The sequence below is a fragment of the Ascaphus truei genome, chromosome 5, assembly GCF_040206685.1.
Source record: "Ascaphus truei isolate aAscTru1 chromosome 5, aAscTru1.hap1, whole genome shotgun sequence".
NCBI lineage: Eukaryota > Metazoa > Chordata > Amphibia > Anura > Ascaphidae > Ascaphus > Ascaphus truei.
This window is the reverse complement of record NC_134487.1, coordinates 117287557-117308988: the sequence shown is the minus strand read 5'-3', so window position 1 is coordinate 117308988 and position 21432 is coordinate 117287557. Positions and strand designations below refer to the sequence as shown.

Sequence of the window (21432 nt, the reverse complement as noted above, 5' to 3'; positions counted from 1 at the left end):
GTGGTGGCAGCAAGTTAAGATATACATTGAGGGTAGATATTACACATTTGAGGAGCCCTGCAGGGAGATACGTGTCAGCTGCATAGCTGTGTGTTTTTAACACTTGTCACATATACAAGTCACCTGCTCACACGTGTGCCATTCGTGACAATAGCTAAATGTGTCTGAAGTAGAGTGAAGTCTAAATACCTTTACACCTTGTTAATCAATGCTTTCTCGTTGAAAACATACCAGTCATAGACGTAGCATTGGTTTAAAAGTAAATAAGTGATTTAGTAGGTAGCTGTATTGCTGCTAATAAGATCCCATAAATCCAAACCTTGAACTGCAGTGAGTCATAAAACGTTCATAGAGAACCCATAAAGAATACAAAGTTATTTAATGCATACAGATGTAGCAAGAGATTAACTGATTAACTAGGTGGGGAGTCCTATTGCTGCTGATGGACCCCCGCAGAGCTTGTGGCTTTCTCAGAGAAGCTGCATTTTGGGGTTGTTGCAGTGGACCTGGGGAAAGTAAGTCTGGCTACATCTGTACCTTGCAACAGTCGCAATTCTCCTGGGTTGCCCTGGTTTTCCCCTCACACTGCAGTTTCAAGTGGGAGGAGCCTCTGAATGGTAGCTGAAGAAGGGGAGGAGTCAGCTGATGAGTCACAGTAAGTAGCTTGCTCTCTGCTCCTCCCACTGCCTGATCAGAGCAGGTTCTCTCCAGAAGGAGAGCTATTCTGGAGGCCAGGGTCATGTGTAGGATGATTAGCCCAGATAGGTTCAACTCGGCCCTCTTTCCAAAACACCACAAGTCCTGTATATTTTCTTCACTTTATTTAGGGAAAGCAGCAATAAAGACAGGCACTTGTGGAAGAGATGTGGTGTTTGAATAATGTCTCTCTGTCAGTGATAAAGGTGGAAAAGGAAGTGTGAGTGTATTCTGGGTAACAAGATAGACTGGGGACAGACCATCTGTCAGCAAAGCAGAGGGCGAGAAGGCAGACTAGCCCACTCTGAGGGAAAAGCTGAGGTTGCTGTAGCAACTCACTGGCATAAGGCAGAGACAGGGATTGCAACACTGTGTCTATCACACAGGCACTGTATGTGTGCACAGAGCAAAACACATGCAGCTGGAACTGAGAATCTGACATGCAGAAACTGCAAAGGAAAGGGGGGGGGGGGTGAAACAGAAATGTGATTGTTGTTCCATGACAAGAGCATCAAATGGTCATGGGACCCCGCGCGATGGCACCGCCACAAACGGTAAGGCTTGCTATATCTGCAATTCAACTGATTTAGCCTAGTTTTGTAACATTTCTGACTGCAAAACAGGATACGAAACCGCAGGGCAGAGGTAGGGAGTAGTAAACCAACCTTGGCCTGGGATCTGAGGCCTAAGAGGCAGGGGTAGTCAAGTCCAATTCCGGGGTCGAGGCAGGAGGTCAGTTCCAGTCCGAGGTCAAGCACAATTCAGGTAAACACAGAGGCAAAGACAGGGCTCAAGCAGACGTTTATAGTAGGGGCTACGGCGATGCGACCACATGATGTCCCTACAGTGATTCCTGCACCGTTACCCTAATGTAACATTATCTATTGTTAGTTTGCAACTAAAACTGCTGGGAATATTGGCAACACATTATCACAAACAGGAAAGTGTTGCAAAGATCTTGCACTGCTTGGTAGGTGGGCTATAGCGTGCTAAAGAAATCAAAGGATTCTCATTATATTAAAACGCCTTAACAATTGCACTAAGTTGAATAATTCAAAAACAAAACGCCGTAAGTATTATCTAATACCAGAGAACTAATGTATTTAAAAAAAAAACCATTGCATGGATTGCTCCTTTAAGATGGGAGGAGCATGGATCCCTCTTGTGACTTGCTGCCATGGAGGGATGGGAGAGAAAAACAGAATAGACAATAACATTTGCATTGTGTAAAAAAAATCTTTATTGTTCATTAAAGATTTCAAACAAGGAAACAACTTGTACTGTACATTGTGTTGTTGTAGGTTAAGTCTAGTAGATAAGATCGGGGGTTTAAATGACTTTGTATTAGTAGGGTAACTCTAAGGATTGTCATCAAACTCCTGGAAAAATCTAACCACTGGGGTAGGCAACCCTGCACAAGCGCTGTCTGTTGCCTAGCACCATTTGATTGGGAGGTTTATCATCCTACAAGCAGTTGCTAAGTGGCAAGCCTTATTTCGTAGAACAAAGTAAGTTTGCATGTCAAAAATTCCTGCAAACTCTGTTATCCATGCACTAAATTTACGCTTATATCTCCTGAACGATGCTTATCTTTTAGCCCTTTATAACACTATTAAAGAAAAATGTAAATGATATGTTTAAAATGTAAAAAATCGGTAATCATAGTGAACTGCTGCTTTAAATCTAGCACTAGTCTATTCCCCCTTAGCACCTCCCCATGTAATTAATCAGGAAGGTGGAACTGGGGAGGCTAAGAACAGACTGAGCTCCAGTTTACACACAGTAAGGATCTACCGTATGCTGGTATGTTTTGCTTCAATTTGGTATTTTATCAAAAGGATACAAATACCCTGTATAAAAAAAAAAGCAAAGAAACATTTAATCAACTGAATGGAAATAGTCTATTACAGCTAATACTATCATTGCAGAATTAGTTTGTATGATGAACATCTGCTTTAACATTCAGAAAGGAGTAGTAGGGTTATTTTCTTCCCTTGTTATGAAACATTTTCCTTCATGATTTACAGCTTTGGAGGCCTGGGAATCCCATGGGAATATTTGTATTCTGATGTTCTTGCTTTCCAGAAATTGTTGTTTCTGTTTAATATTAAGCATTCAGCATATTTGACATCCTAGTCTTAATCCCTTAAATTTAGCTTCTGCAGCATATCATTTTTATTCTAAAAACATTTCCAAGTCTAAACAATGTTGTGATCATACAGTTTACTGAGGGTTTTTTTTTTGTTCACTATTCAGTGTATTGTTACATTAAATGTAAGAGCTAAATAGCACCACTTTATAATTTGCCATGTACCTTGGCTGCTTCATATGCTAACTGCACTCATTTACATTGTTAGTGTTCTGCTTTGCTTCCCTCTTTTGCAAATTGCTTTTAGTGGTTTAGCAAATGCAGGTCCTTGCTGACATTATCTGCAGATGGTTGTAGCTGAATGTCAGTTCATACTCTTAAATAAAATAAAAGGAAGGCTGGTTTCCTGCTAGGAATACCATTCACTCTAACTCACAGGTGGCTTTAGGATTTTTGCGGCCCTGTGCAAATGTATTAAAAGGGTTAATGAAACATATCAACAGCATGGCCCTGTCCCCCTCTGCATACCTTGTATGCAGGAGACACATTTCGGGCCATTAACACATCCATGGGGCACTCATCTGCCCCCTCAAATGCACACAGGGCACCCTCTGTCCCCTCACACACTCAAATGTTGTGTCTTGCTTAATACTTTACGTGCTCCTTTGAAGACACACGTTTGTATTACTCTATGTGCTGGGTTATCCATACAGGAGTGTCGAGACTATGTACAATGTAAAGATAAGAGCGCCAGATATAAAAGTAGATCGTATATAATTTCTAACAGTAGATTATATTGTATTGCAACAAAGCCTCAAACTCAAAATAATAAAATAAAAAAACAAATGTAAAAGGAGTGGAGAATCCGAATTGCACTGCTAACAATTACCTGACACACACACCTTTCTGCTGTCCAAGATCCTATTCTTGTGCTAACCTCTTCTTTTTCATAGTTGATCGGAGCAAATCAACCCAAACATACCCAAGAGTAATATTTGAACCCGTGTTACATTTGAATAATGTAAATTATATTACTACTGTATATGCAGTTATAGCTGGCAACATTTGGAGGTGCTTTAAATAGATTATTTCATTTCTGGTTCTCTCTGAACACATTCATCTTGACACAACACACGTAAAACTACCCTTTTATAATGCACAATAAGATGAATATTAAGTTTATTTCACTTACATTTTTACTTTTGGAGATAAATCACCTAATCTCTTTATTAACTTGCTTCTGGTTTGTACGTATTCTGTATTCGTTTGGATCAGCCCACGTGGCACTTGTAACAATGGGCCCTTCTATCTAACACACCTTTACTTAGCCTAGTTTGAATGATTATGTAAGTAGTAAAGTAACCAGCTCCGCGTTTGTTTGCTCTCATATCATTAGCAGCGAAAGAGAAATGCTGTGTACAAACTCTTTCTCTTTCAGCCTCTGCTCTGAAATATACAATTCTGCTGCCAATTGGTTCAAGGAAATTGCGAACTGGATCTCACGGCGACGGCTTCTGAAGACCAGATCTTACTTTGCAACTTGTGCCTCCAGTGGGATCAGGAATCCAGTGCGGGTTTTTTTTACTAGGTCCTGGGCTCAAAGCTGAACACACACACAGTGTTGCCATAACAAAATTAAACTGCAAAGTAAAAATGTACTGTGGCCTTACATGGATCCCAAAACATGTCTTTAGAAACAGAGAAGTGAGAAGCAAAGGTCTCCTCCGTGTATCCGGATGGCACTCAGTGAACAGGACAGATGGCAGCAACCAGAGTCATTTCACTGGCAGGGAAACCTGGAAGAAGAGATGTGCCTCCCAACTTTCTGCGCGGATTGCAACACGATCAACTTCAGCTGCCTATTCCACATACGTGTGCAATCGATCATATTCCACTCTGCCCGGGGACACTGTCCTCCAACATGCTAATTATGACCATGTGTTCAAGTCCTCGGTACAAGACCCCGAAAGGGTTTGGGGGGAAGCAGCAAAGCAAATTACATGGTTTAAGCCATGGACTAAAACAATGGACAACTCCAATCCACCTTTCACAAAATGGTAAGTGTACCAAGAAAATGAATCTGCTGTTATTATATTTTACACTTAAGATATAAATCAAAAGTTCAATGAATGCATTTATTTGTATACAAAGCGGAGGAGAGTTCTAGGTGTACATGATATGTTAGTTTTTACACATTTGGAAATAATATATTAGGATGTGTTCTACACTGAAGTATCTTAGCTCTGGGCTCACTGACCAAAGTTTCCTATCCTACACCTACAGTATGTAGAAAAATAAATGATTATCATTACAAACATTTGGTTAACGTAAGATCTGGAGTCTACCACAAATGTGTTAAAACAGTAGTCAAAGTAGCTTAAAATAATAATAATAATGGTACTGTAGCTGTTTTAAATACATTTTATAATTGTTAAAACAAAAATAACAGCGCTCAAACTTGTGCATACATATTTAGTGTGTATGTACATGTATAATATTAATACACATACACACACATTAGTTATGGTGGGTAAAAAAAAGTAACAAAAAAATCTCTACTGTCAAGCATATAGACATGCAAATGAGCATACCGTAATATTTCCATTTGCTATATGCTTTATGGTGGAGGTTTTTTTGTCACTTTTTTTTTAGCCACCATAACTTACTGTGCGCTCGGCGCTTGCTGCTTTTACTTCCTGTACGCTTTATGGTGACGTCCCCGCTCATGTGGTGCGCTCGTGCACGCACGCTCTCGCAAGCTTGGCGCTTGAGGAGACAAAGAAAAGTGACTTTGAAGCCCGCTCAACATCCCCCCAATGCCCCCAAAAGGTGGCACTGTGTGCTCATTTCCATGTAATTTCCTAGAGTCCCTTGCTGCAGTGGAAGCACTGTATGCTGGGCGATAATGGTGAAAGGCAGGGTTGCAGACCCGCATATGAGCACACAGTAATATTTGACATATACACTTATACACATACTCTCAGACTCAGAGTTAACGCTGGATCTCATGCTTGATGAATCTTTTGTATGTGCAGTAATGAATGACTTAATATGACTTTCATAAAAAGGGGAGGGTGAGGTAAGCAGACCTTCCAATCCGTGAAGAAGCTGATACATGTTTGTCGAAACGCATTGGGTGGAGCTCAGGTGCGGTGTGTGATAGACAGCCTACAACCGGCGTGGAGTGGGCGGGCAGAGATAAACGAAAAAAAGGACACTGCAATCTCTGGTATCAGTGCAGTCATCCACACCTTACAGGTTTTTGTTATAGGCACTTTACCGACTCTTGTAACAATTACACTTACCCATTACCCTATCAATGTTCTCTCTGTTTTTTCTTTAATAGCAAACAACTATTATAGGTGATCCTGGGATCTACATGCTGTGTATTGAGGATGAGGCCCTAATGGAAATGTGATTGCATATAAAAAAACACAAGGCGCAAAAGCGCACCGCGGATTAGCATGAAATTATTTAATGCATAGTCACAATGACCACAGAAAGATGCAAAGATAATTACTAAACACCACACATACAATGAAAATAATAATGAAAATAAAATTAAAAAGAGAGGGGATCCCACGGATACAACCTCTAGGTACCAGTTTCAAAATGAAGCACACAAACATAAAAACAATTTGTAGAACCACCCCTACTAGAAAGGACACTCTATTACAGTGAAGGACTTGAAACCGCAAAGGGGGGAGTAGGTACTAACCACAAACAGCAGCGGGTGCCAAGCAGGAACGCGGATAGGTCCGGATAACGCGAACACGCTGGCAGAAGGAACACACTGCTGCTGCTTCCTGGTTCTCCTCCTCCAGCCAATCGGTGAATGCGCAGAGCTCCCCTACGTGACCTCTATGCGTTTCGCAACCACGTGTTTCGTCAGGAGAGGGTTCTACAAATTGTTTTTATGTTTGTGTGCTTCATTTTGAAGCTGGTACCTAGGGGTTGTATCCGTGGGATCCCCCCTCTCTTTTTAATTTTATTTTCATTGTATGTGTGGTGTTTAGTAATTATCTTTGCATCTTTCTGTGGTCATTGTGACTAATCATTAAATAATGTTATGCTAATCCGCGGTGCACTTTTGCGCCTTGTGTTTTTTTTGTTGTTGTGAGGAGGGCTCCCTCGGTGGCTCTCCTTAATTAGAGAGCAGAAGAGAAGGGGCTCCTGGTGTTCACAGCTGCAAGCGGATTACGGATGCTATAGTGAACAGCACGAGCACAGAAACCTAATTTTTTGCATGTGATTGCATATAAATATTATATTTGTATCCTATTTGGTGATGCTCAAATATACTACACTATATCTTTTTTTTTTTTTTTTTTTTTTTTTTTACTTCTCCCACTTTTTTTTTGTGTACCTGAACCTGAAATCAGCGTTTTTTTGGGTCAGTGTGTGAGAAAAAAAAGAGGCAAATATGGACACTGCGACACAAATAGAAAGTTGCAACGTCATCTACCAATGACGTTGGAGCTTTCTATTGGCTGCTGGAGTGAGCTTGACCCACTGGCCATTCACACTAATTAAGATGGCAGGTTGCATGGTGACAGCTGCTGCCAGTAAAATGAAGAAAAACATGAAAACTAAGCAAACAAATTAGGGTTTTGAAAAGATAGACATAGATGAGCATAGCATGTACTGTCTATCTCGTTGTATAATGACATCACTTTTGTTTTGCGGAGGGATTGCTGCTTTAACCCATGTGATCACTCCTGAGCGAATGGAAGAGGAATGCCCATGGAGTGGTGAACACACGTCGTGAACGTGACGTTTAGTGAACGTTATAAGGGCAGTCAACCAGTCGATAATGGCCACTGCAACAGTAGAAATGTGTCTGTAGTCAATCTTCTCTTAGGTTACGGCCCAGTGAGCACTCGCAACGGAGCGGCTGGCAGCGCTTGTGGCCTTCATCAGAGCCATCTGACTTCAGATCACTCGTGGGGCATGGCCATGACGTCAAGCGTTTGGTTCGTCCTCATTGGCTGAACCGCCGCCGTAACGTGGCTCGCTCGGCGCCACACCAAAAAGTAAAATTTTGTGACTCTCCAAAATATGGTCGCGGCATCGAGCTTTGTGCATGCGTGTACACGGACTGGCTGGGGCCGGCCCCATAGAGGGCCATTCTCTTGTTCACTGGGACCAAGGCCTTACCCATTAGCGAGCGCCAATATGTATTATATAGTAAGATTTATTGTGCTTTATGCTAAAAGAATAATCTGTCAAATTTTAAAATGATGAGAAAAGTACAAACTTTTCACCCCTTGCAAAAATGGCATTTCTTGGCAAGTTCGACTTTTCATGAATCCGTTGGAGTTCAACAAAAAGTTGCCTTAAAATTGAATCCAACAGAAAATAAAACTTGCAGGGGAAAAGTGTTGAAATAGAGAATTAGGCGGTGTTGCATGTTTTCGCATTGTTTTTCTAATAATAAAAAGGTTGTTAGAAACTCTTGCGGGTTTGCAAAGAATTAGAAGAGTTTGTGCAAAAGTTAGCGGGCTAATTTCTGAAACATTATGAATGAATATGTAGGGTACTTTTTTTTCTGTGTGACAGCACCTTGCAATGCACACCAGACTGCACAATGTAGCTGGATTTCGAATGCCTTAAGATGTCTGTACATATACGGTAATTGCATTTTGACACAAGCAAATTGCGGTAATTTACCCCCAGTTGTGCAGTCTCTTTCAATTTATAGTAATTCAGAGCTCATGACTAATTTATGTTAAAAACAGATTTAGCTTCATGCTCTTCCATCCAGTTAATGAAAAAGAGAGAATAACAATCCATAACTATTCAACGTAAATATCATTACTTGTCAGAGAGTAGGCAGGACCGCAGTGCCATGCACCCTCTGGCAAATCGTAACCATGTGATTGCTCCTAAGCGATCACGTGATTGCTACATCAAATGGGATTATCCTCCTTTTCTGTCCAGATTGCATTCAGCATTCCTGTAGAGTGCTTATTTGCAATTTTGCATATAAAACCAGTGTAGAGGCATAATGTACTGTATAGCATACACCATAAGCGCATCTAGGGTGCCAGGGTATATTTTACATCAATAGGGCACCCTTAGGGGTTAAACGGCAATTAATGGGAAGGTAGTATGAGATCTTTAGTTTCAGTGGGTGTTTTAACCTGAAGAGAGCACTGATCAAGTTTTTTTTTATACTGTATTCCAAGATAACAATTCCTTAATTCCTTATTCCTTTAAATCAGTGTTTCTCAACCAGGGAACCAAAGCACCCTTGTGTGCCACGATCTTCTGCCAAGGGTGCCACAGCCCCCAGAGGAGACACTTTGCCAGCTGCTCAGCAGACGCATTCCTGCACTGTCCAGAGACCACCTGTCCTCTTTGAGCTCTAGATAGCGTGGGACACACCCGATGCTCAGCTGACATGTTTTAGGTGTGTGGGAGAGTGAGGTACATGTGAGGGACAAGGAGTGAGTTAGGTTTCATGAGCAGAGGTGCACCAAATTTTAAAAATCCTCCACCGCCGCTCCTGCTCAAAAAAGTTTTTTTCATTACACATGTACCTTTCAGCAACATGATATAAGTCTATAAGCCGTGATATGTAAAACGCTGTTTTTACAGGCTCGCATTCTTAGGCTGCATTTATAGTTGGAGCGCATGACGTCGCACGCGCCTGTCGCTCCAGTGATCCCTGCACTGTGACCCGAGGCGACGGGGAGGCGTGGCCGTGATGTCACAAGGCTGGTTTGCCCACATTGGCTGAACTGCCAAGTGACGTGGCCATCGCGCAAAAAGACAAAATAATTAGTTTTTTTTTAAAAATCTGCCGTGCGGTTGCTCTTCATCGCTCAGGTGGCCTTATAGCGATCCTGCATTCTGTTCACGGTGCGCGCTGTTATGCTCACTATAATCGCGGCCTAAGGGTAATTCATAGAATATTGAAGCCGCTGTCTTGAAACATCTGAAATCTAACTGTCCACAGATCTCCTGAAGAACCACTTTCCTCCATCTCCGCTACCAGTAACGTGTGCGTATAAACCCTCTGTGTTAGTTCAGTGGAAGGAACATAATAGATAACTAGACTAGTTTGAGGACAGTGCTAGAGAGACGGTACAGAACAATTGTTCCTTTTGCAGCTGCAAATATACATAGTAATAACAATAAATGATAACAACAATAATATCAACATGCCAATTACTGGTTTATTGTAGTATTTTCATTTTTAGAATGCATGTAGTTGCAGTTTTACAAAGTAAATAAATAGAAGGAACTATTTAGCAATAAAAGCAGATAGGAAAACGATGTGGTATAGTATAGTATAGCATATAGTGATGTGAGAGCTGAACGCAAATGCACTCACTATTCTTAGGCTGGGGCAATAGAGGGGTTGTCAGTGCTGGACCGCGCTGACGCTGAGGCTCGCCTGCTGAAATCTGCGCGATTTCATGCCCATGCAGGCGAGCCAGCGGGCGCGATCGGAGGCGGGGGGAGACTGAGGGAAGCGGGGCAGTGACGTCGCTGGGCCAATCGCCCGCGACGAACCGACGTCAACGTCACGGTGCCGACGTCACGGCGCTGTGACGTTGATGCTGCTCCGCGCTGATTGGATGTTTTCAGCCGACAGCGCTCTGAAAAACAGCTTGGCTGTCGGCTGAAAAATCCAGCGCCTCAGCACGCCTGCGGACGCTCGCGTGAGCCCCCTCTCAAGGCATCCTCATTGAGGATGCAGGGGCTCAGCGCGGAGCATCCGCACGGCTCAGCGCGGCCTGTCCTTCTATGGACTCAGCCTAATTGACAATCTCATTAACTGTAACTGATGAAAACCTGGTGGCAAAGAAAGCCATGCAAGCAGAATTAGGCCTCGGACACGCTTACCGCTGGCGTGCTGAGGCGCGCTGAGGCTCAGGGAAAGCGGGTGCTTTCCCTGGCCTTGCGGTTGCTTGCCGGTGCGCCGGCAGAGGGCGGGCCAGTGGCGTCACGGCGTAAATGCCAGGACACCCGGCGCTCATGCTTGGAGCACTCTCCAAGCATGAGCGTGCTCACTGCCAGCGGGGACTCAGCCTTAGGCATGACTTATTAGAGTTGGTTAAATTAAATGGCTGCTGCCCATCTAAATTGTAAGTGGGTGCCATGCTCAGCAGTCACGTCACAGCATAATTTCCATCATTTACGGTCTTGCAGACATATTGCCAATAGTCATCTTTATTTCCCAGAAGTCCCGGCAGGAATGTTGCGGTATCATCTGAACTGGGGGCCTCTACAGTAGGTCGTAAAAGTAGCATGAAGCAAAAACAAAACACAAAATCAACACATCCAAATAAACTTAAACCAAATATCATTATTAACCATTTCTTATTATGCTGCATAAAAGTCTGGGCATCTTAAACCCTACTTAATACCTGTATTCTATTGAAATATTTGGGTTTAGGTTATATATTTTGGTTAAAGTATTATAAACTTGCCCACCACACCTAGCTAACCCCAGTTCAGGCAAGTCCTAATGTCTGATTTAATTATTATTATTTTTTTTACCTTTTCTTATGAGCTGGCTGCCTCCGGCTTCTATCTCGTTTGCAAATCAGAGAATCTTCCTCTATGAGAATGTTTTTTTTATACCTTTGCCATTAGCTGATCACCTGGGAGTAGGGGGTGGGGATCTTAAACCATTAGATGGTAGTTACAATCCTTCCAAAAATACTAGTCCAGTTCAATGTGTTCTGGTAAACAGTACTGTATTTACAATTGTACAGCATACAATTGTATGTATTGTTCATATTGTACAGTGCACAATTGTAATGGTTTGGCTATTACTGAACATAGCTATTTGAGAACCCTTGGATGTATGCCATCTGGGCCAGGTGCTTTATTTACTCAAGCAGCCTGTCCACTTTGTCCTCAATTAACCAGTTGTTCGTTTAGTGTTAGCCGCCTTTTTAGCGCACCCTCAAAGCTAAAACGTACTTTTAAACAAGGTCACAGAAGAGAACGAAGAAGACCTAATTTAACAATACAATAATCAAAAACACCTAATCAACAAATACCCTACTTGCATAAGTGATGCGTCAGCTTCGTAAGGAGAACATTTCTGTTGTTATTTGAGTTGTTTAACATGTAGTTTAAAGAAGAACAAGTATACAATGCACAGAAAGGCAGCTGTGATCTTTAGCTTAATTTACAAAATAAATATGCTGAATAGTGTGAAGTGCTTTGCTTTTGGGGCAAAGTGCAACCTTCACATAGTGCCATTTGCACACATAATTTATATATTTTATTTTTATATAGAAAATGCAGGTCTCTTTCCCATTGGGTTCTAAATGACGGTGGCTGCTGTCTAAAGCTCGCAGAATCAACTACTTCCTTGTACAATTGTGATGTGAGTCCCTTTGTGTCGGTCTCTGCCAGACAGAGCTTTTCGAATGACGTCAGGGGGGGGTATGGGGCAAATTTGTTATAAAATGCTCGAAGCTGGAGGTACCTAAAAAATTCTGAGTGGGGTATATCTTTTTCTTCTCTGACGTGATCAAACGTTTTAATCTTGCTATTGTAACCCTCCAGATCTTTAATTCGTATATAACCTTTTTGTTTCCAAATTGATGCATCTCCCTCCAGAAGGCCAGGAGCGAACTTGGGATTGTTCCAAATTGGGGACATCGAAGAATTACTCGTTGTGAGAGAGTATTTAGTCTTTAGTATTTAGTCTTATTAGCCTCCCAGATAGACAACGAGTTGGTCATTGAGGAAAGCGGCATGTCAGCAGATCGTCGTGCTGTTTTAGGTAGCCAAATCAAGTTGCGTATTTTTAAAGGAGCGCAGGCAGCACTCTCTAATTCCACCCACCGTTTTAAATGTGGACTGGATTGCCATTGAACAATTTGGCTTAATTGAGCCGCTTTGTAATATGAGAGCAGGCAGGGTACCGCTAGGCCCCCTGCTAGGACAGATCTTTTCATATTTAATTTGTTGACTCTCGGTTGTTTCCCTCCCCAGATAAATTTAGAGATTGCAGACTGAAGTGAGAGCAAATCCTTCAGTCTGAGTGGCACTGGTAACGTCTGGAAAAGGTATAGGATACGGGGGAGTAGGTTCATTTTGACGCTATGTATCCTACCTATCCAGGATATTCGTATAGAGGACCATTTATGGAGGTCAGCTATCAACGTCCGAATTAGGTTGGGGTAATTTGCATTGTAGATGTCTTTGGTGTTCTTGGCTATGTGGACTCCTAGATATTTTATGTATTTCTGTTGCCAGTGGAAGTTAAAATTCAGTTGCAATAACTTCTCTACGTGTCTAGGGAGATTGATGTTGAGGGCTTCAGATTTAGCTTGATTTATTTTAAATCCCGAAATGCTCGAGAATCTGTCCAATAAATCCAATAGGTTTGTCAAGGAGGTGAGGGGCTTTGAAATAATTAGTAGGATATAATCTGCGTACAGGGCCGCTTTATGTGTTTGAGAATATACGTTTAACCCTGAGATGTCCGGGTTGCCTCTAATTTGCGCCGCCAGTGGTTCTATACATAGAGCGAACAGGAGAGGGGATAATGGGCATCCCTGTCTCGTGCCACTCTTAATTTGAAAGGGGAGAGATGGAAAGCCCTGGTGTTTCATTTAGAACCCAATGGGAAAGAGACCTGGGAGAGACATTAGAAGATGACGAGTGGAACGCTATATATATGGCCACGGCAAAAAGCTCCATATGTACCACACTAAGGGAGAACGCATATAAGGTCCTAATGCGGTGGTACCTCACCCCAATGAAATTAGCCAAGTTCGTGCCTGGATCCTCCTCACTATGCCCCCGGCAGTGCGGAGGATCGGCCGATCTGTTACATATGCTGTGGTCTTGCCCGCGGATCTCCCCACTATGGGAAGAAATTAGACATTGGATACAGAGAGTCTTCGACCTCACTATTCCCCCAGACCCATGGCTATTCCTCTTGAATAGACCACTAACGGGCCTGTCCAAAGCAAACAATAAACTAATAGCACATTTTGCAATAGCCACACGGAGCGAGATAGCAGCACTATGGAAACGCCCCGAAATTCCAAGTATCCCAAAGATTCGAAATCGATTGTGGTTAATCTGCCAGATGGAAAAGTTGACGAGTCTAGTTAACGACACTGGCACCAATTATCTCAAAGTATGGATGCCTTGGCTGGCGCAGACGGATATCCCCGGGGTTGAGAGGAACACAATCTGGCTGTGATAGATGCAGGTGCGTTCTCCTTTAGGAGCGGAAACTCAGCTCACGACGACTACACAGACAAATAGACAGAACGCCTACAGAGGTGTTAAACTGGAGAGGACGCAACCCACAAAGAACCTTACTAGGAGCGGTGAAGAGACCTAGCACGAGTCGATGCTCCTCTTCCGGCCGCGCCACCCCTTTACCCCCTTCCTACCCACCTCCTTTTTTTTTTTTTTTTTATTATTTTTTTTTTTTTTTTCTTTATTGATTTTGTGTTTGTCAATTTGAATCAATCGTACTATGTGAATTATGTTATTATCTTTATTGCTAGTCTACCCAAAACAATCCGGTCGAGTAGGGCCCGAAAAACCGGGATATGTCTCACAAGCTGACATACGGTACTGTCTATAGCGGAGATTAACACTAAAAATGAATGTAATGTATACTGTATTCTGTATCACTTGTTTGGAAAAATGCAATAAAATTTAAGTTACAAAAAAAAAAAGAAAATGCAGTACAGAACACACATTGTAAGTTTATATTAGGGAAACACACATTTGATAGTAACAACCATTTGTAACATTAATTATAATAACATCTAAAGATATTAATAATGGCAAACACATTGTGCACTTTAATTAATGACCCCACCTTATTAATGTAGAGTTGGAGTACTGTAGTTCACACAGATCAGTGCATTAAAGCAGCAACCATTGTCTCTCGGTTTTCTTCTTTTGGGCTGAACAGCACAAATTGAAACTCCGGGGACGCCCCTGTATCCTGAGATACTTAGCAGTAAAGCTACCAGCATTTCAGTTCCTTCCAGGGACTTGCGGTTTAAATTCCCAATATTATGGGGGCCAATAGGAAGCCACATCATCATTCATTGCAACTTCCTATTGGCCAGCAAATGTGAAATCTGTGCCAAACCAGGAAGTAATGCTGGTACCTTTTATTAGTAAGTGTAGCCCCCTATGCCTAAGGGCGATTACGCGTGCTGCTGTACTTGTTACTCACAGGAGGACTAAGCCTCCACCGCCGGGTGTCTGGGATGAGCTTTTTCTCCTATAGTGCAGCGCCTCCACCTATGAGGGATCCCAGCGTTGGCTGGATAAGCCCTCACAGGAAACAATACAGTGAATAATAATACACACGCAGGTATATAACGGATATTTACTGTACGCACACACACAATACAATAACAGTATCCCAGTGCAATAATAACAATATATGCCCCAACGTACTGAGGGTGCGGTGGCACCAATAGCCTCTATGTCAGTCCTACCCAGGGTGAGGTAGCGCTACCACTGGATGAAATAAAGGATGAGTCGGGTCCCACGACGTGGGGCCTCCAACAATCCCCTCTAGGGCCCTGCCTGGTCCTAGGCTGCAGGGCACCACGTGGCCATCCGGTTACCAGTGCAGGAACACACTCAGTAATAATGGGGAATCTGGGGCCTTCCCTACAACACTCAGCTGGTGGTGACTAAGGGCCTAGCTGGGGTCTAAGGGGCAAACCTATGCCTAGTCCAGGGAAGCACTGCTCCCTGGACACTAACTCTCTTGTTGCCCTCTTTCTTCCGACTGGCGCGTGTGGCCTTTTCGCACCAAGCTATTCCCTTCTTTCCTGCTCCTTCTCTGCTCCAGTCCTATTGGCTGGGACGCCCCAGGTGGTTTCCCTCCCCCCCACGGTGGTGCCTGTACACTCAGCAGAGCCATCTTAAGATGGCCGCCGCAACTTACTGCTACTGCGCGCCGGTTCTGCGCAAGATTAAAGATGGCCACCCCCACCTCCCGATCGGCGCGGGGCTCTGACGGCACAAGGCAGCAGCTCCCCCTCACAGGAGGCATCAGTATCTGGGAAACCATGGGCATGTCAGCCCTAGTCTTAATCCGGTAAAAGAAAGGTGGGGCTACGCAAAGACAATTGCTTCTTTAAAAGGAAGAATCCTATATAGTAGAAATAGATGTTAAAAGATTGCTACATTGGAATGGAAAGATCCCAGGCACCGCACCTAAAATCTCCCCCCTGGCACCTGTGCTGTGTATAGTGATGACTGACCTGATTGTTAGGGCTGCGCTTATATTATAGTGTTGGCAACTGCGACGTTGCGCAGTGCCGTAGCAAGTACATGCTGTCCATCGCAGGTGCCCATAGTGGGCGCAACCGCAACGACCCTGCAGAGCAACAGAGCTGTCGCGATCGCCGGTAGTCAAAGGATTTTGACTTTTTTGCCGATCACCACGTGACGTCAGCGGCACGTGAGCGCTTCAGCCAATGAGGATGAACCGGCCACGCCTCCGCCATGTCTCTTTCGCCATCCTTAGGTCTCCTGCACCAGAGTGCAGAAATCGCAATGGCTGACGTAAGTGTTCGCGTAGCCGGTCGCATAGCCAGCACTATAAGCGCAGCCTGGGTCAAGTCACCCCTGCACAGCTCAGTGAGGGGGATCTGGGAAAAGAAGGGGTGTGAGGGCAGGGGTTGTGGCTAGTTGGAGGGGGCAGGGCTAATCGGAGTTGAGAATGACGATTGTGTGTGTGTCTGTCACGGGAGACCAGGCAATATACACCTATTTAACCGGGATCATTCACTGAGCAAAACAAGATCATGAAATAAATTGACGTTTATTTGCACAAATTCGCTTACACACAATGAAACACAGACAAAAGGAGACACTTACTGGGGGTCTGGGGTCGAAAACTAGACTTTTCTAGGTGCAGGGCACTCTAAATAAGAGTTTTACCCTGACCGGGACTTAGCCCGGAATCTCCTGGTTCCCAAATCGGTGTGAAGTTCCACACGCCACCGCTCCCTTCTCTTCTGAGAACTTGGAGTTTCTTGACCGTGAGTTATCCCAAATCTCATGGAACTCAAATCGGCATCGAATTCCCAGCCGCGACCGCTACGTTCCATTTTGAGAACTTGGCCGCAAAAAGCTGGACTTAGGATCTGGCAGGCTTTCCTGGCTTGAAATCGAAGCCGGTTTGCTCTGCTTTTCGCGCAAGAGCAATTTTGAAAAGCCCGCCCTCTTATTACTGGGGATCTCCAGTCTGATTGGCTCACACGTTCTTTATTCTGAGTTTGATTCATGAAACTCAGCAGCCAATCATCGCATGGGAACTTTCTTAGCAGCCAATCAGAGCCAAGCAGGTACGAAAAGCCGGGTCAGCGGGAAATATGACTGTGAGTCGGTGTGTCTGTGCGAGAGTGTCAGTGTGTGTTTGAGAGTGTCACAGATACACACTGACATACACACACAGTCGACAATGGGTGGGGAGGGGCAGCAGGGTAGCCAGCACATCTTCTACACCCCCACTTCCCCACCACCGCGCGTGCCTAACAAATATTGCCTCCTATGTATTTTTTTTGCCCACCCCTGACCATACTATATCCAAATGTTTAGCTGATTTTTTTTAATCATTTGATATCTGACAATAGTTTGGTTGACTTGCATGAAATATACTTATTTTCTTATCATAGAGTTTTACAGGTTAATTTGTGTTCAATGTTTAGTTTAGCAATAGTTTCTCAACGAAGACACATTTAGAAAAATTCCCAAAATGTTATTTCTATTCTAATACATGTGCACATTTTTACTTGGTCACAGAAAATACCCCTGGAAATATTTCCATGTAAGCAGGCATTGCATTGATTTTTGCATAATCTTTTCAAAATAATATAATTGTGAGAAAGGTAAAGCTAAATCTGCCCTAGTTATACCCAAGTAGGGTCATTTGGTTTGTGCTTTAGCAAAAATGACACTGGAAAGAGACTCAATGAGAGTGGTGATTTAGGGGTTAATCCTATATGTGCAGAAGCAGCCGTTAACGGCCGAAAATCCACATAAACATCTGTGGGGACTTTTGCCAGAAAACCGCCTGAACGACCGCGTCCGCTTGCTGTGTTTAGAATATATCCCCTAGTAAGAGTGAGTCCAATGTAAGTTAGGAAGTCAAAAGAGAACAGTAATTCAATTCTTGTTTTGAACTTTTGCTGATAATTTGATTTCAGTTATAAAAAGTTGGGAGTCTGGAAAAGGGCAAAAAAAATGCTACTTTGGAGCCATCTGTTAACCTCTTCTTAGTTGTAGACTTATCATAGACAACACTCAAATAGCTTTTCATAGGATTTTACATCTGTGACAAATCTGGTGCTTTTTTCGTGTTCTGTTGTGCGGTCGGGAAACTTTGTTCAGGAGCCCACTATGGCTAGGGTGACCAGATTTTCAAAGTGAAAAACCGGGACACATAAAAAAATTATTTATAAAACAAATTACATCACGTGACGCACCCCGTTGCCATGACAACGAGACACTGACGTCAGGCGGTGACATGTTGCCATGACAATGTGGCATCACGTGATGCCTCGGCGCCATAATGCGTCCCGTTGTCATGTCAACTTGATGCCGCGCGACGTCATGGGGTGTCTCGTTGTTATGTCAATGTGCATTACGTGACGTCGCGCAGTCATGTTGACGGAATTTGTAGAGGAGGATACAGCCAAAGGCAGGATAAATATATAATAAATAGATCTAAAAAAAATGTTGTTATCTCTACACAGAGCCACTGACCCACATACAGAGCCATTGTCGCACACACCCACACACAGAACCACTGACCCACACACCCACAACACACAGCCACTGACCCACAGTCACTGACCTACACACCCACACACACAGCCACTGATCCACACACCCACCCACAGAGCCACTGATCCACACACCCACACACACAGCCACTGATCCACACCCACCCACACACAGAGCCACTGAATCACACACCCACACACAGAGCAACTGATCCACACACCCACACACAGAGCCGCTGATCCACACACCCACACAGAGCCACTGACACACACAGCCACAGAGCCACTGAACCACACACACACACACAGAGCCACTGATCTACACACAAAGCCACTGACCAACACACACACACACACACACACACACACACACACACACTGACACACACACACGCACACAGAGCCACTGACGCACACACACACACACACACGCAGAGCCACTGACCTACACACAGAGCCACTGACCCACACACCAACACACAGAACCACTGACCCACACACACACACACACACACACACACACACACGCAGAGCCACTGACCTACACACAGAGCCACTGACCCACACACCAACTCACAGAACCACTGACCCACACACACACACAGAGCCACTGACACACACACACACACACAGAGCCGCTGGCCCACGCACACACAGAGCCACTGGCCCACACACACACAGCCACTGGCCCACACACACACAGCCACTGGCACACACGCACACACACACACACACACACACACACACACACACACACACACACACAGCTACTGACTCACACAGAGCCACTGACCCATATACACACACACCGAGCCACTGAACCACACACAGAGCCACTGACACACACCCACACCACCACTGACCCAGTTACCCACACGCACAGAGACACTGACCCACACGCACAGAGACACTGACCCACACGCACAGAGACACTGACCCACACGCACAGAGACACTGACCCACACGCACAGAGACACTGACCCACACGCACAGAGACACTGACCCACACGCACAGAGACACTGACCCACCGACACACACACTCACACTCACACAGAGACAGTGACACACACACACAGCTGGTTGGGCTTTTTCTAAATGTGGGAGAGCAAAAAAGCTGCTGGGAGACAAAAATAAAAAAATGATATAAAATATTTCAAACCTTGATATGTATTGTAATATTTAGTGTTTTCAAGCTAAGGTAAAATAAAGAGACTGCAAAGTCAATCTGCAAGCAATTCAGTTTCCCAATGAAACCCTTAAGGCAAAACAGAGTGCATGTCTCCAGAAATGGTCTTTGGCTTAGCATTTTCTTAAATAAGGCTTTAGTTCAACAAGCTGTTTAATGCAATGCTATGAAGTTGGTCCTATTAAAAAGTGACAAGCTTAATGAAGGTGCCACACACTGTGCTTATATGCCTACTTGTAATCTTTATTAGCTGCAGTTGAATCTCTGAATGACTTTTAAATGAAGTACAGTACAGTAGCTTAAAGCAGCAGTCCAAGCTGCCGTTTAAAAAATAAAAATACAAAATGTTTTTCCCTTTTACATCTGCATCAATACAATCCACACAATGAGTAATTAGCTAAGTCGATCCGTTCTCCTGTGATTGATTGGGGAAGAATCGGCTCGGGGGTTCACTAAATGGATACAGAGGAGTATTGACGCAGTATCTGTGACTTTATAAACAGTTGCTATGGAAACAAAAGCTTGTTGCATTATAATACATTAAAAATGTAATTCGGAGTTGTGTTTTTTTTTTTTTTTTTTTAAATGCTACAAGTATTTTTTCATAGTACAGAGCTGATTTATTTAAAAAAAATCAAAATAAAAAAAGCACAAATTTGGAATATTGCTTGGTCTGCAGCCTTAAAGGAGCAATCCATGCAATATCCTACATGTAGGAAATGGAGTAACAGACAGCACCACCTTATAATACAAATCACAAGCTCAGAAATGATGAATCCATAGGTGCGAGGGGACCTCAGGGAATCCCTTAACACTCCTCAAGAATAACAATCCAAACAACAATAGTGCGGATCCCGCACTCAAAAGGGTATACAAAGAAGACTAATATCAATAGAGTTTTGAAAAAATTGCAAACGTTTATATGAAAGTAATAAAGCTTTCAATGTTAATTACTATCTACAACAATAGCCGGCTATACAAAGAAATGACTAGCATCACAGAAAGCATATGTACAAGAGAGAGATTATGGAGTATGAATCTAATATATACAAAGCACACTAAAGTAACAAACAAGAAACAGGTGAGGGGGCAGGGGGAGGAGAAAGACAAACAGTTAAGCTAGGGGTAGTCATTAGGTGGGCTGCGGGCCAAATGTGGATGGACAATCCCAGGCGACTATGACATGGGGTTAACTCTGGGCTAGGCGCATTAGTGGGTGGAGCGTTGCATCCCCGCTCATTCCTGCTCCATTTGTCGCACTTATGATTCCCATACCTACACCTGCATAGCAGAACATATAGAAAAGCCTGAGAGCTCCAACATCATGTGAGAAATGAAGGCAGCAGTCTATGGAACCTACTATTCCTCATCAGCGCCGACCATTCGCGGCCGGAGTGGTGAATACTGTAGGTCTTTTCTTTGCTGTTACAATGAAAGTAGTGTGCAGGTATAAATTGTAATAGCAAAGCATAACCATCACAGTGCAGGTGTTGGGTTAATAGCAGCTAAGTGGACCTATAAATAGACCTATATTCCCACTACACCAACATTCTCTTTCATGGAAGATTGGTCCATGCAAAAACCTCTCTTCTCTCCTGAAATGTATCTCGTGAATGAAAAGGTTTAGAACTGTGTACATGACCCTGTTAAGTCTGTGTATTAAAAAGTGCATTTCTAGTTACTGTGTTCCTATATAATT

The 21432-nt window shown here is 43.5% G+C and overlaps 1 protein-coding gene across 2 annotated transcripts in view; it reads left to right on the top strand.

Annotated features, from left to right (window-relative positions):
- Window positions 1–2431: 2431 nt before the first annotated feature.
- The window catches only part of ACSS3 (acyl-CoA synthetase short chain family member 3), a 120906-nt gene continuing 101905 nt past the window's right edge, over window positions 2432–21432 (top strand). Inside the window, exons 1-2 of one of the 2 annotated variants that reach the window (XM_075600506.1) lie at window positions 2432–2499; window positions 4224–4842. In XM_075600506.1, the coding sequence (XP_075456621.1) occupies window positions 4439–4842 (404 nt within the window). In that variant the 5' untranslated portion in view covers window positions 2432–2499; window positions 4224–4438. Of the gene's footprint in view, window positions 2500–4223; window positions 4843–21432 lie in introns of those variants that run through there. The other variant, XM_075600507.1, reaches the window with a different exon arrangement.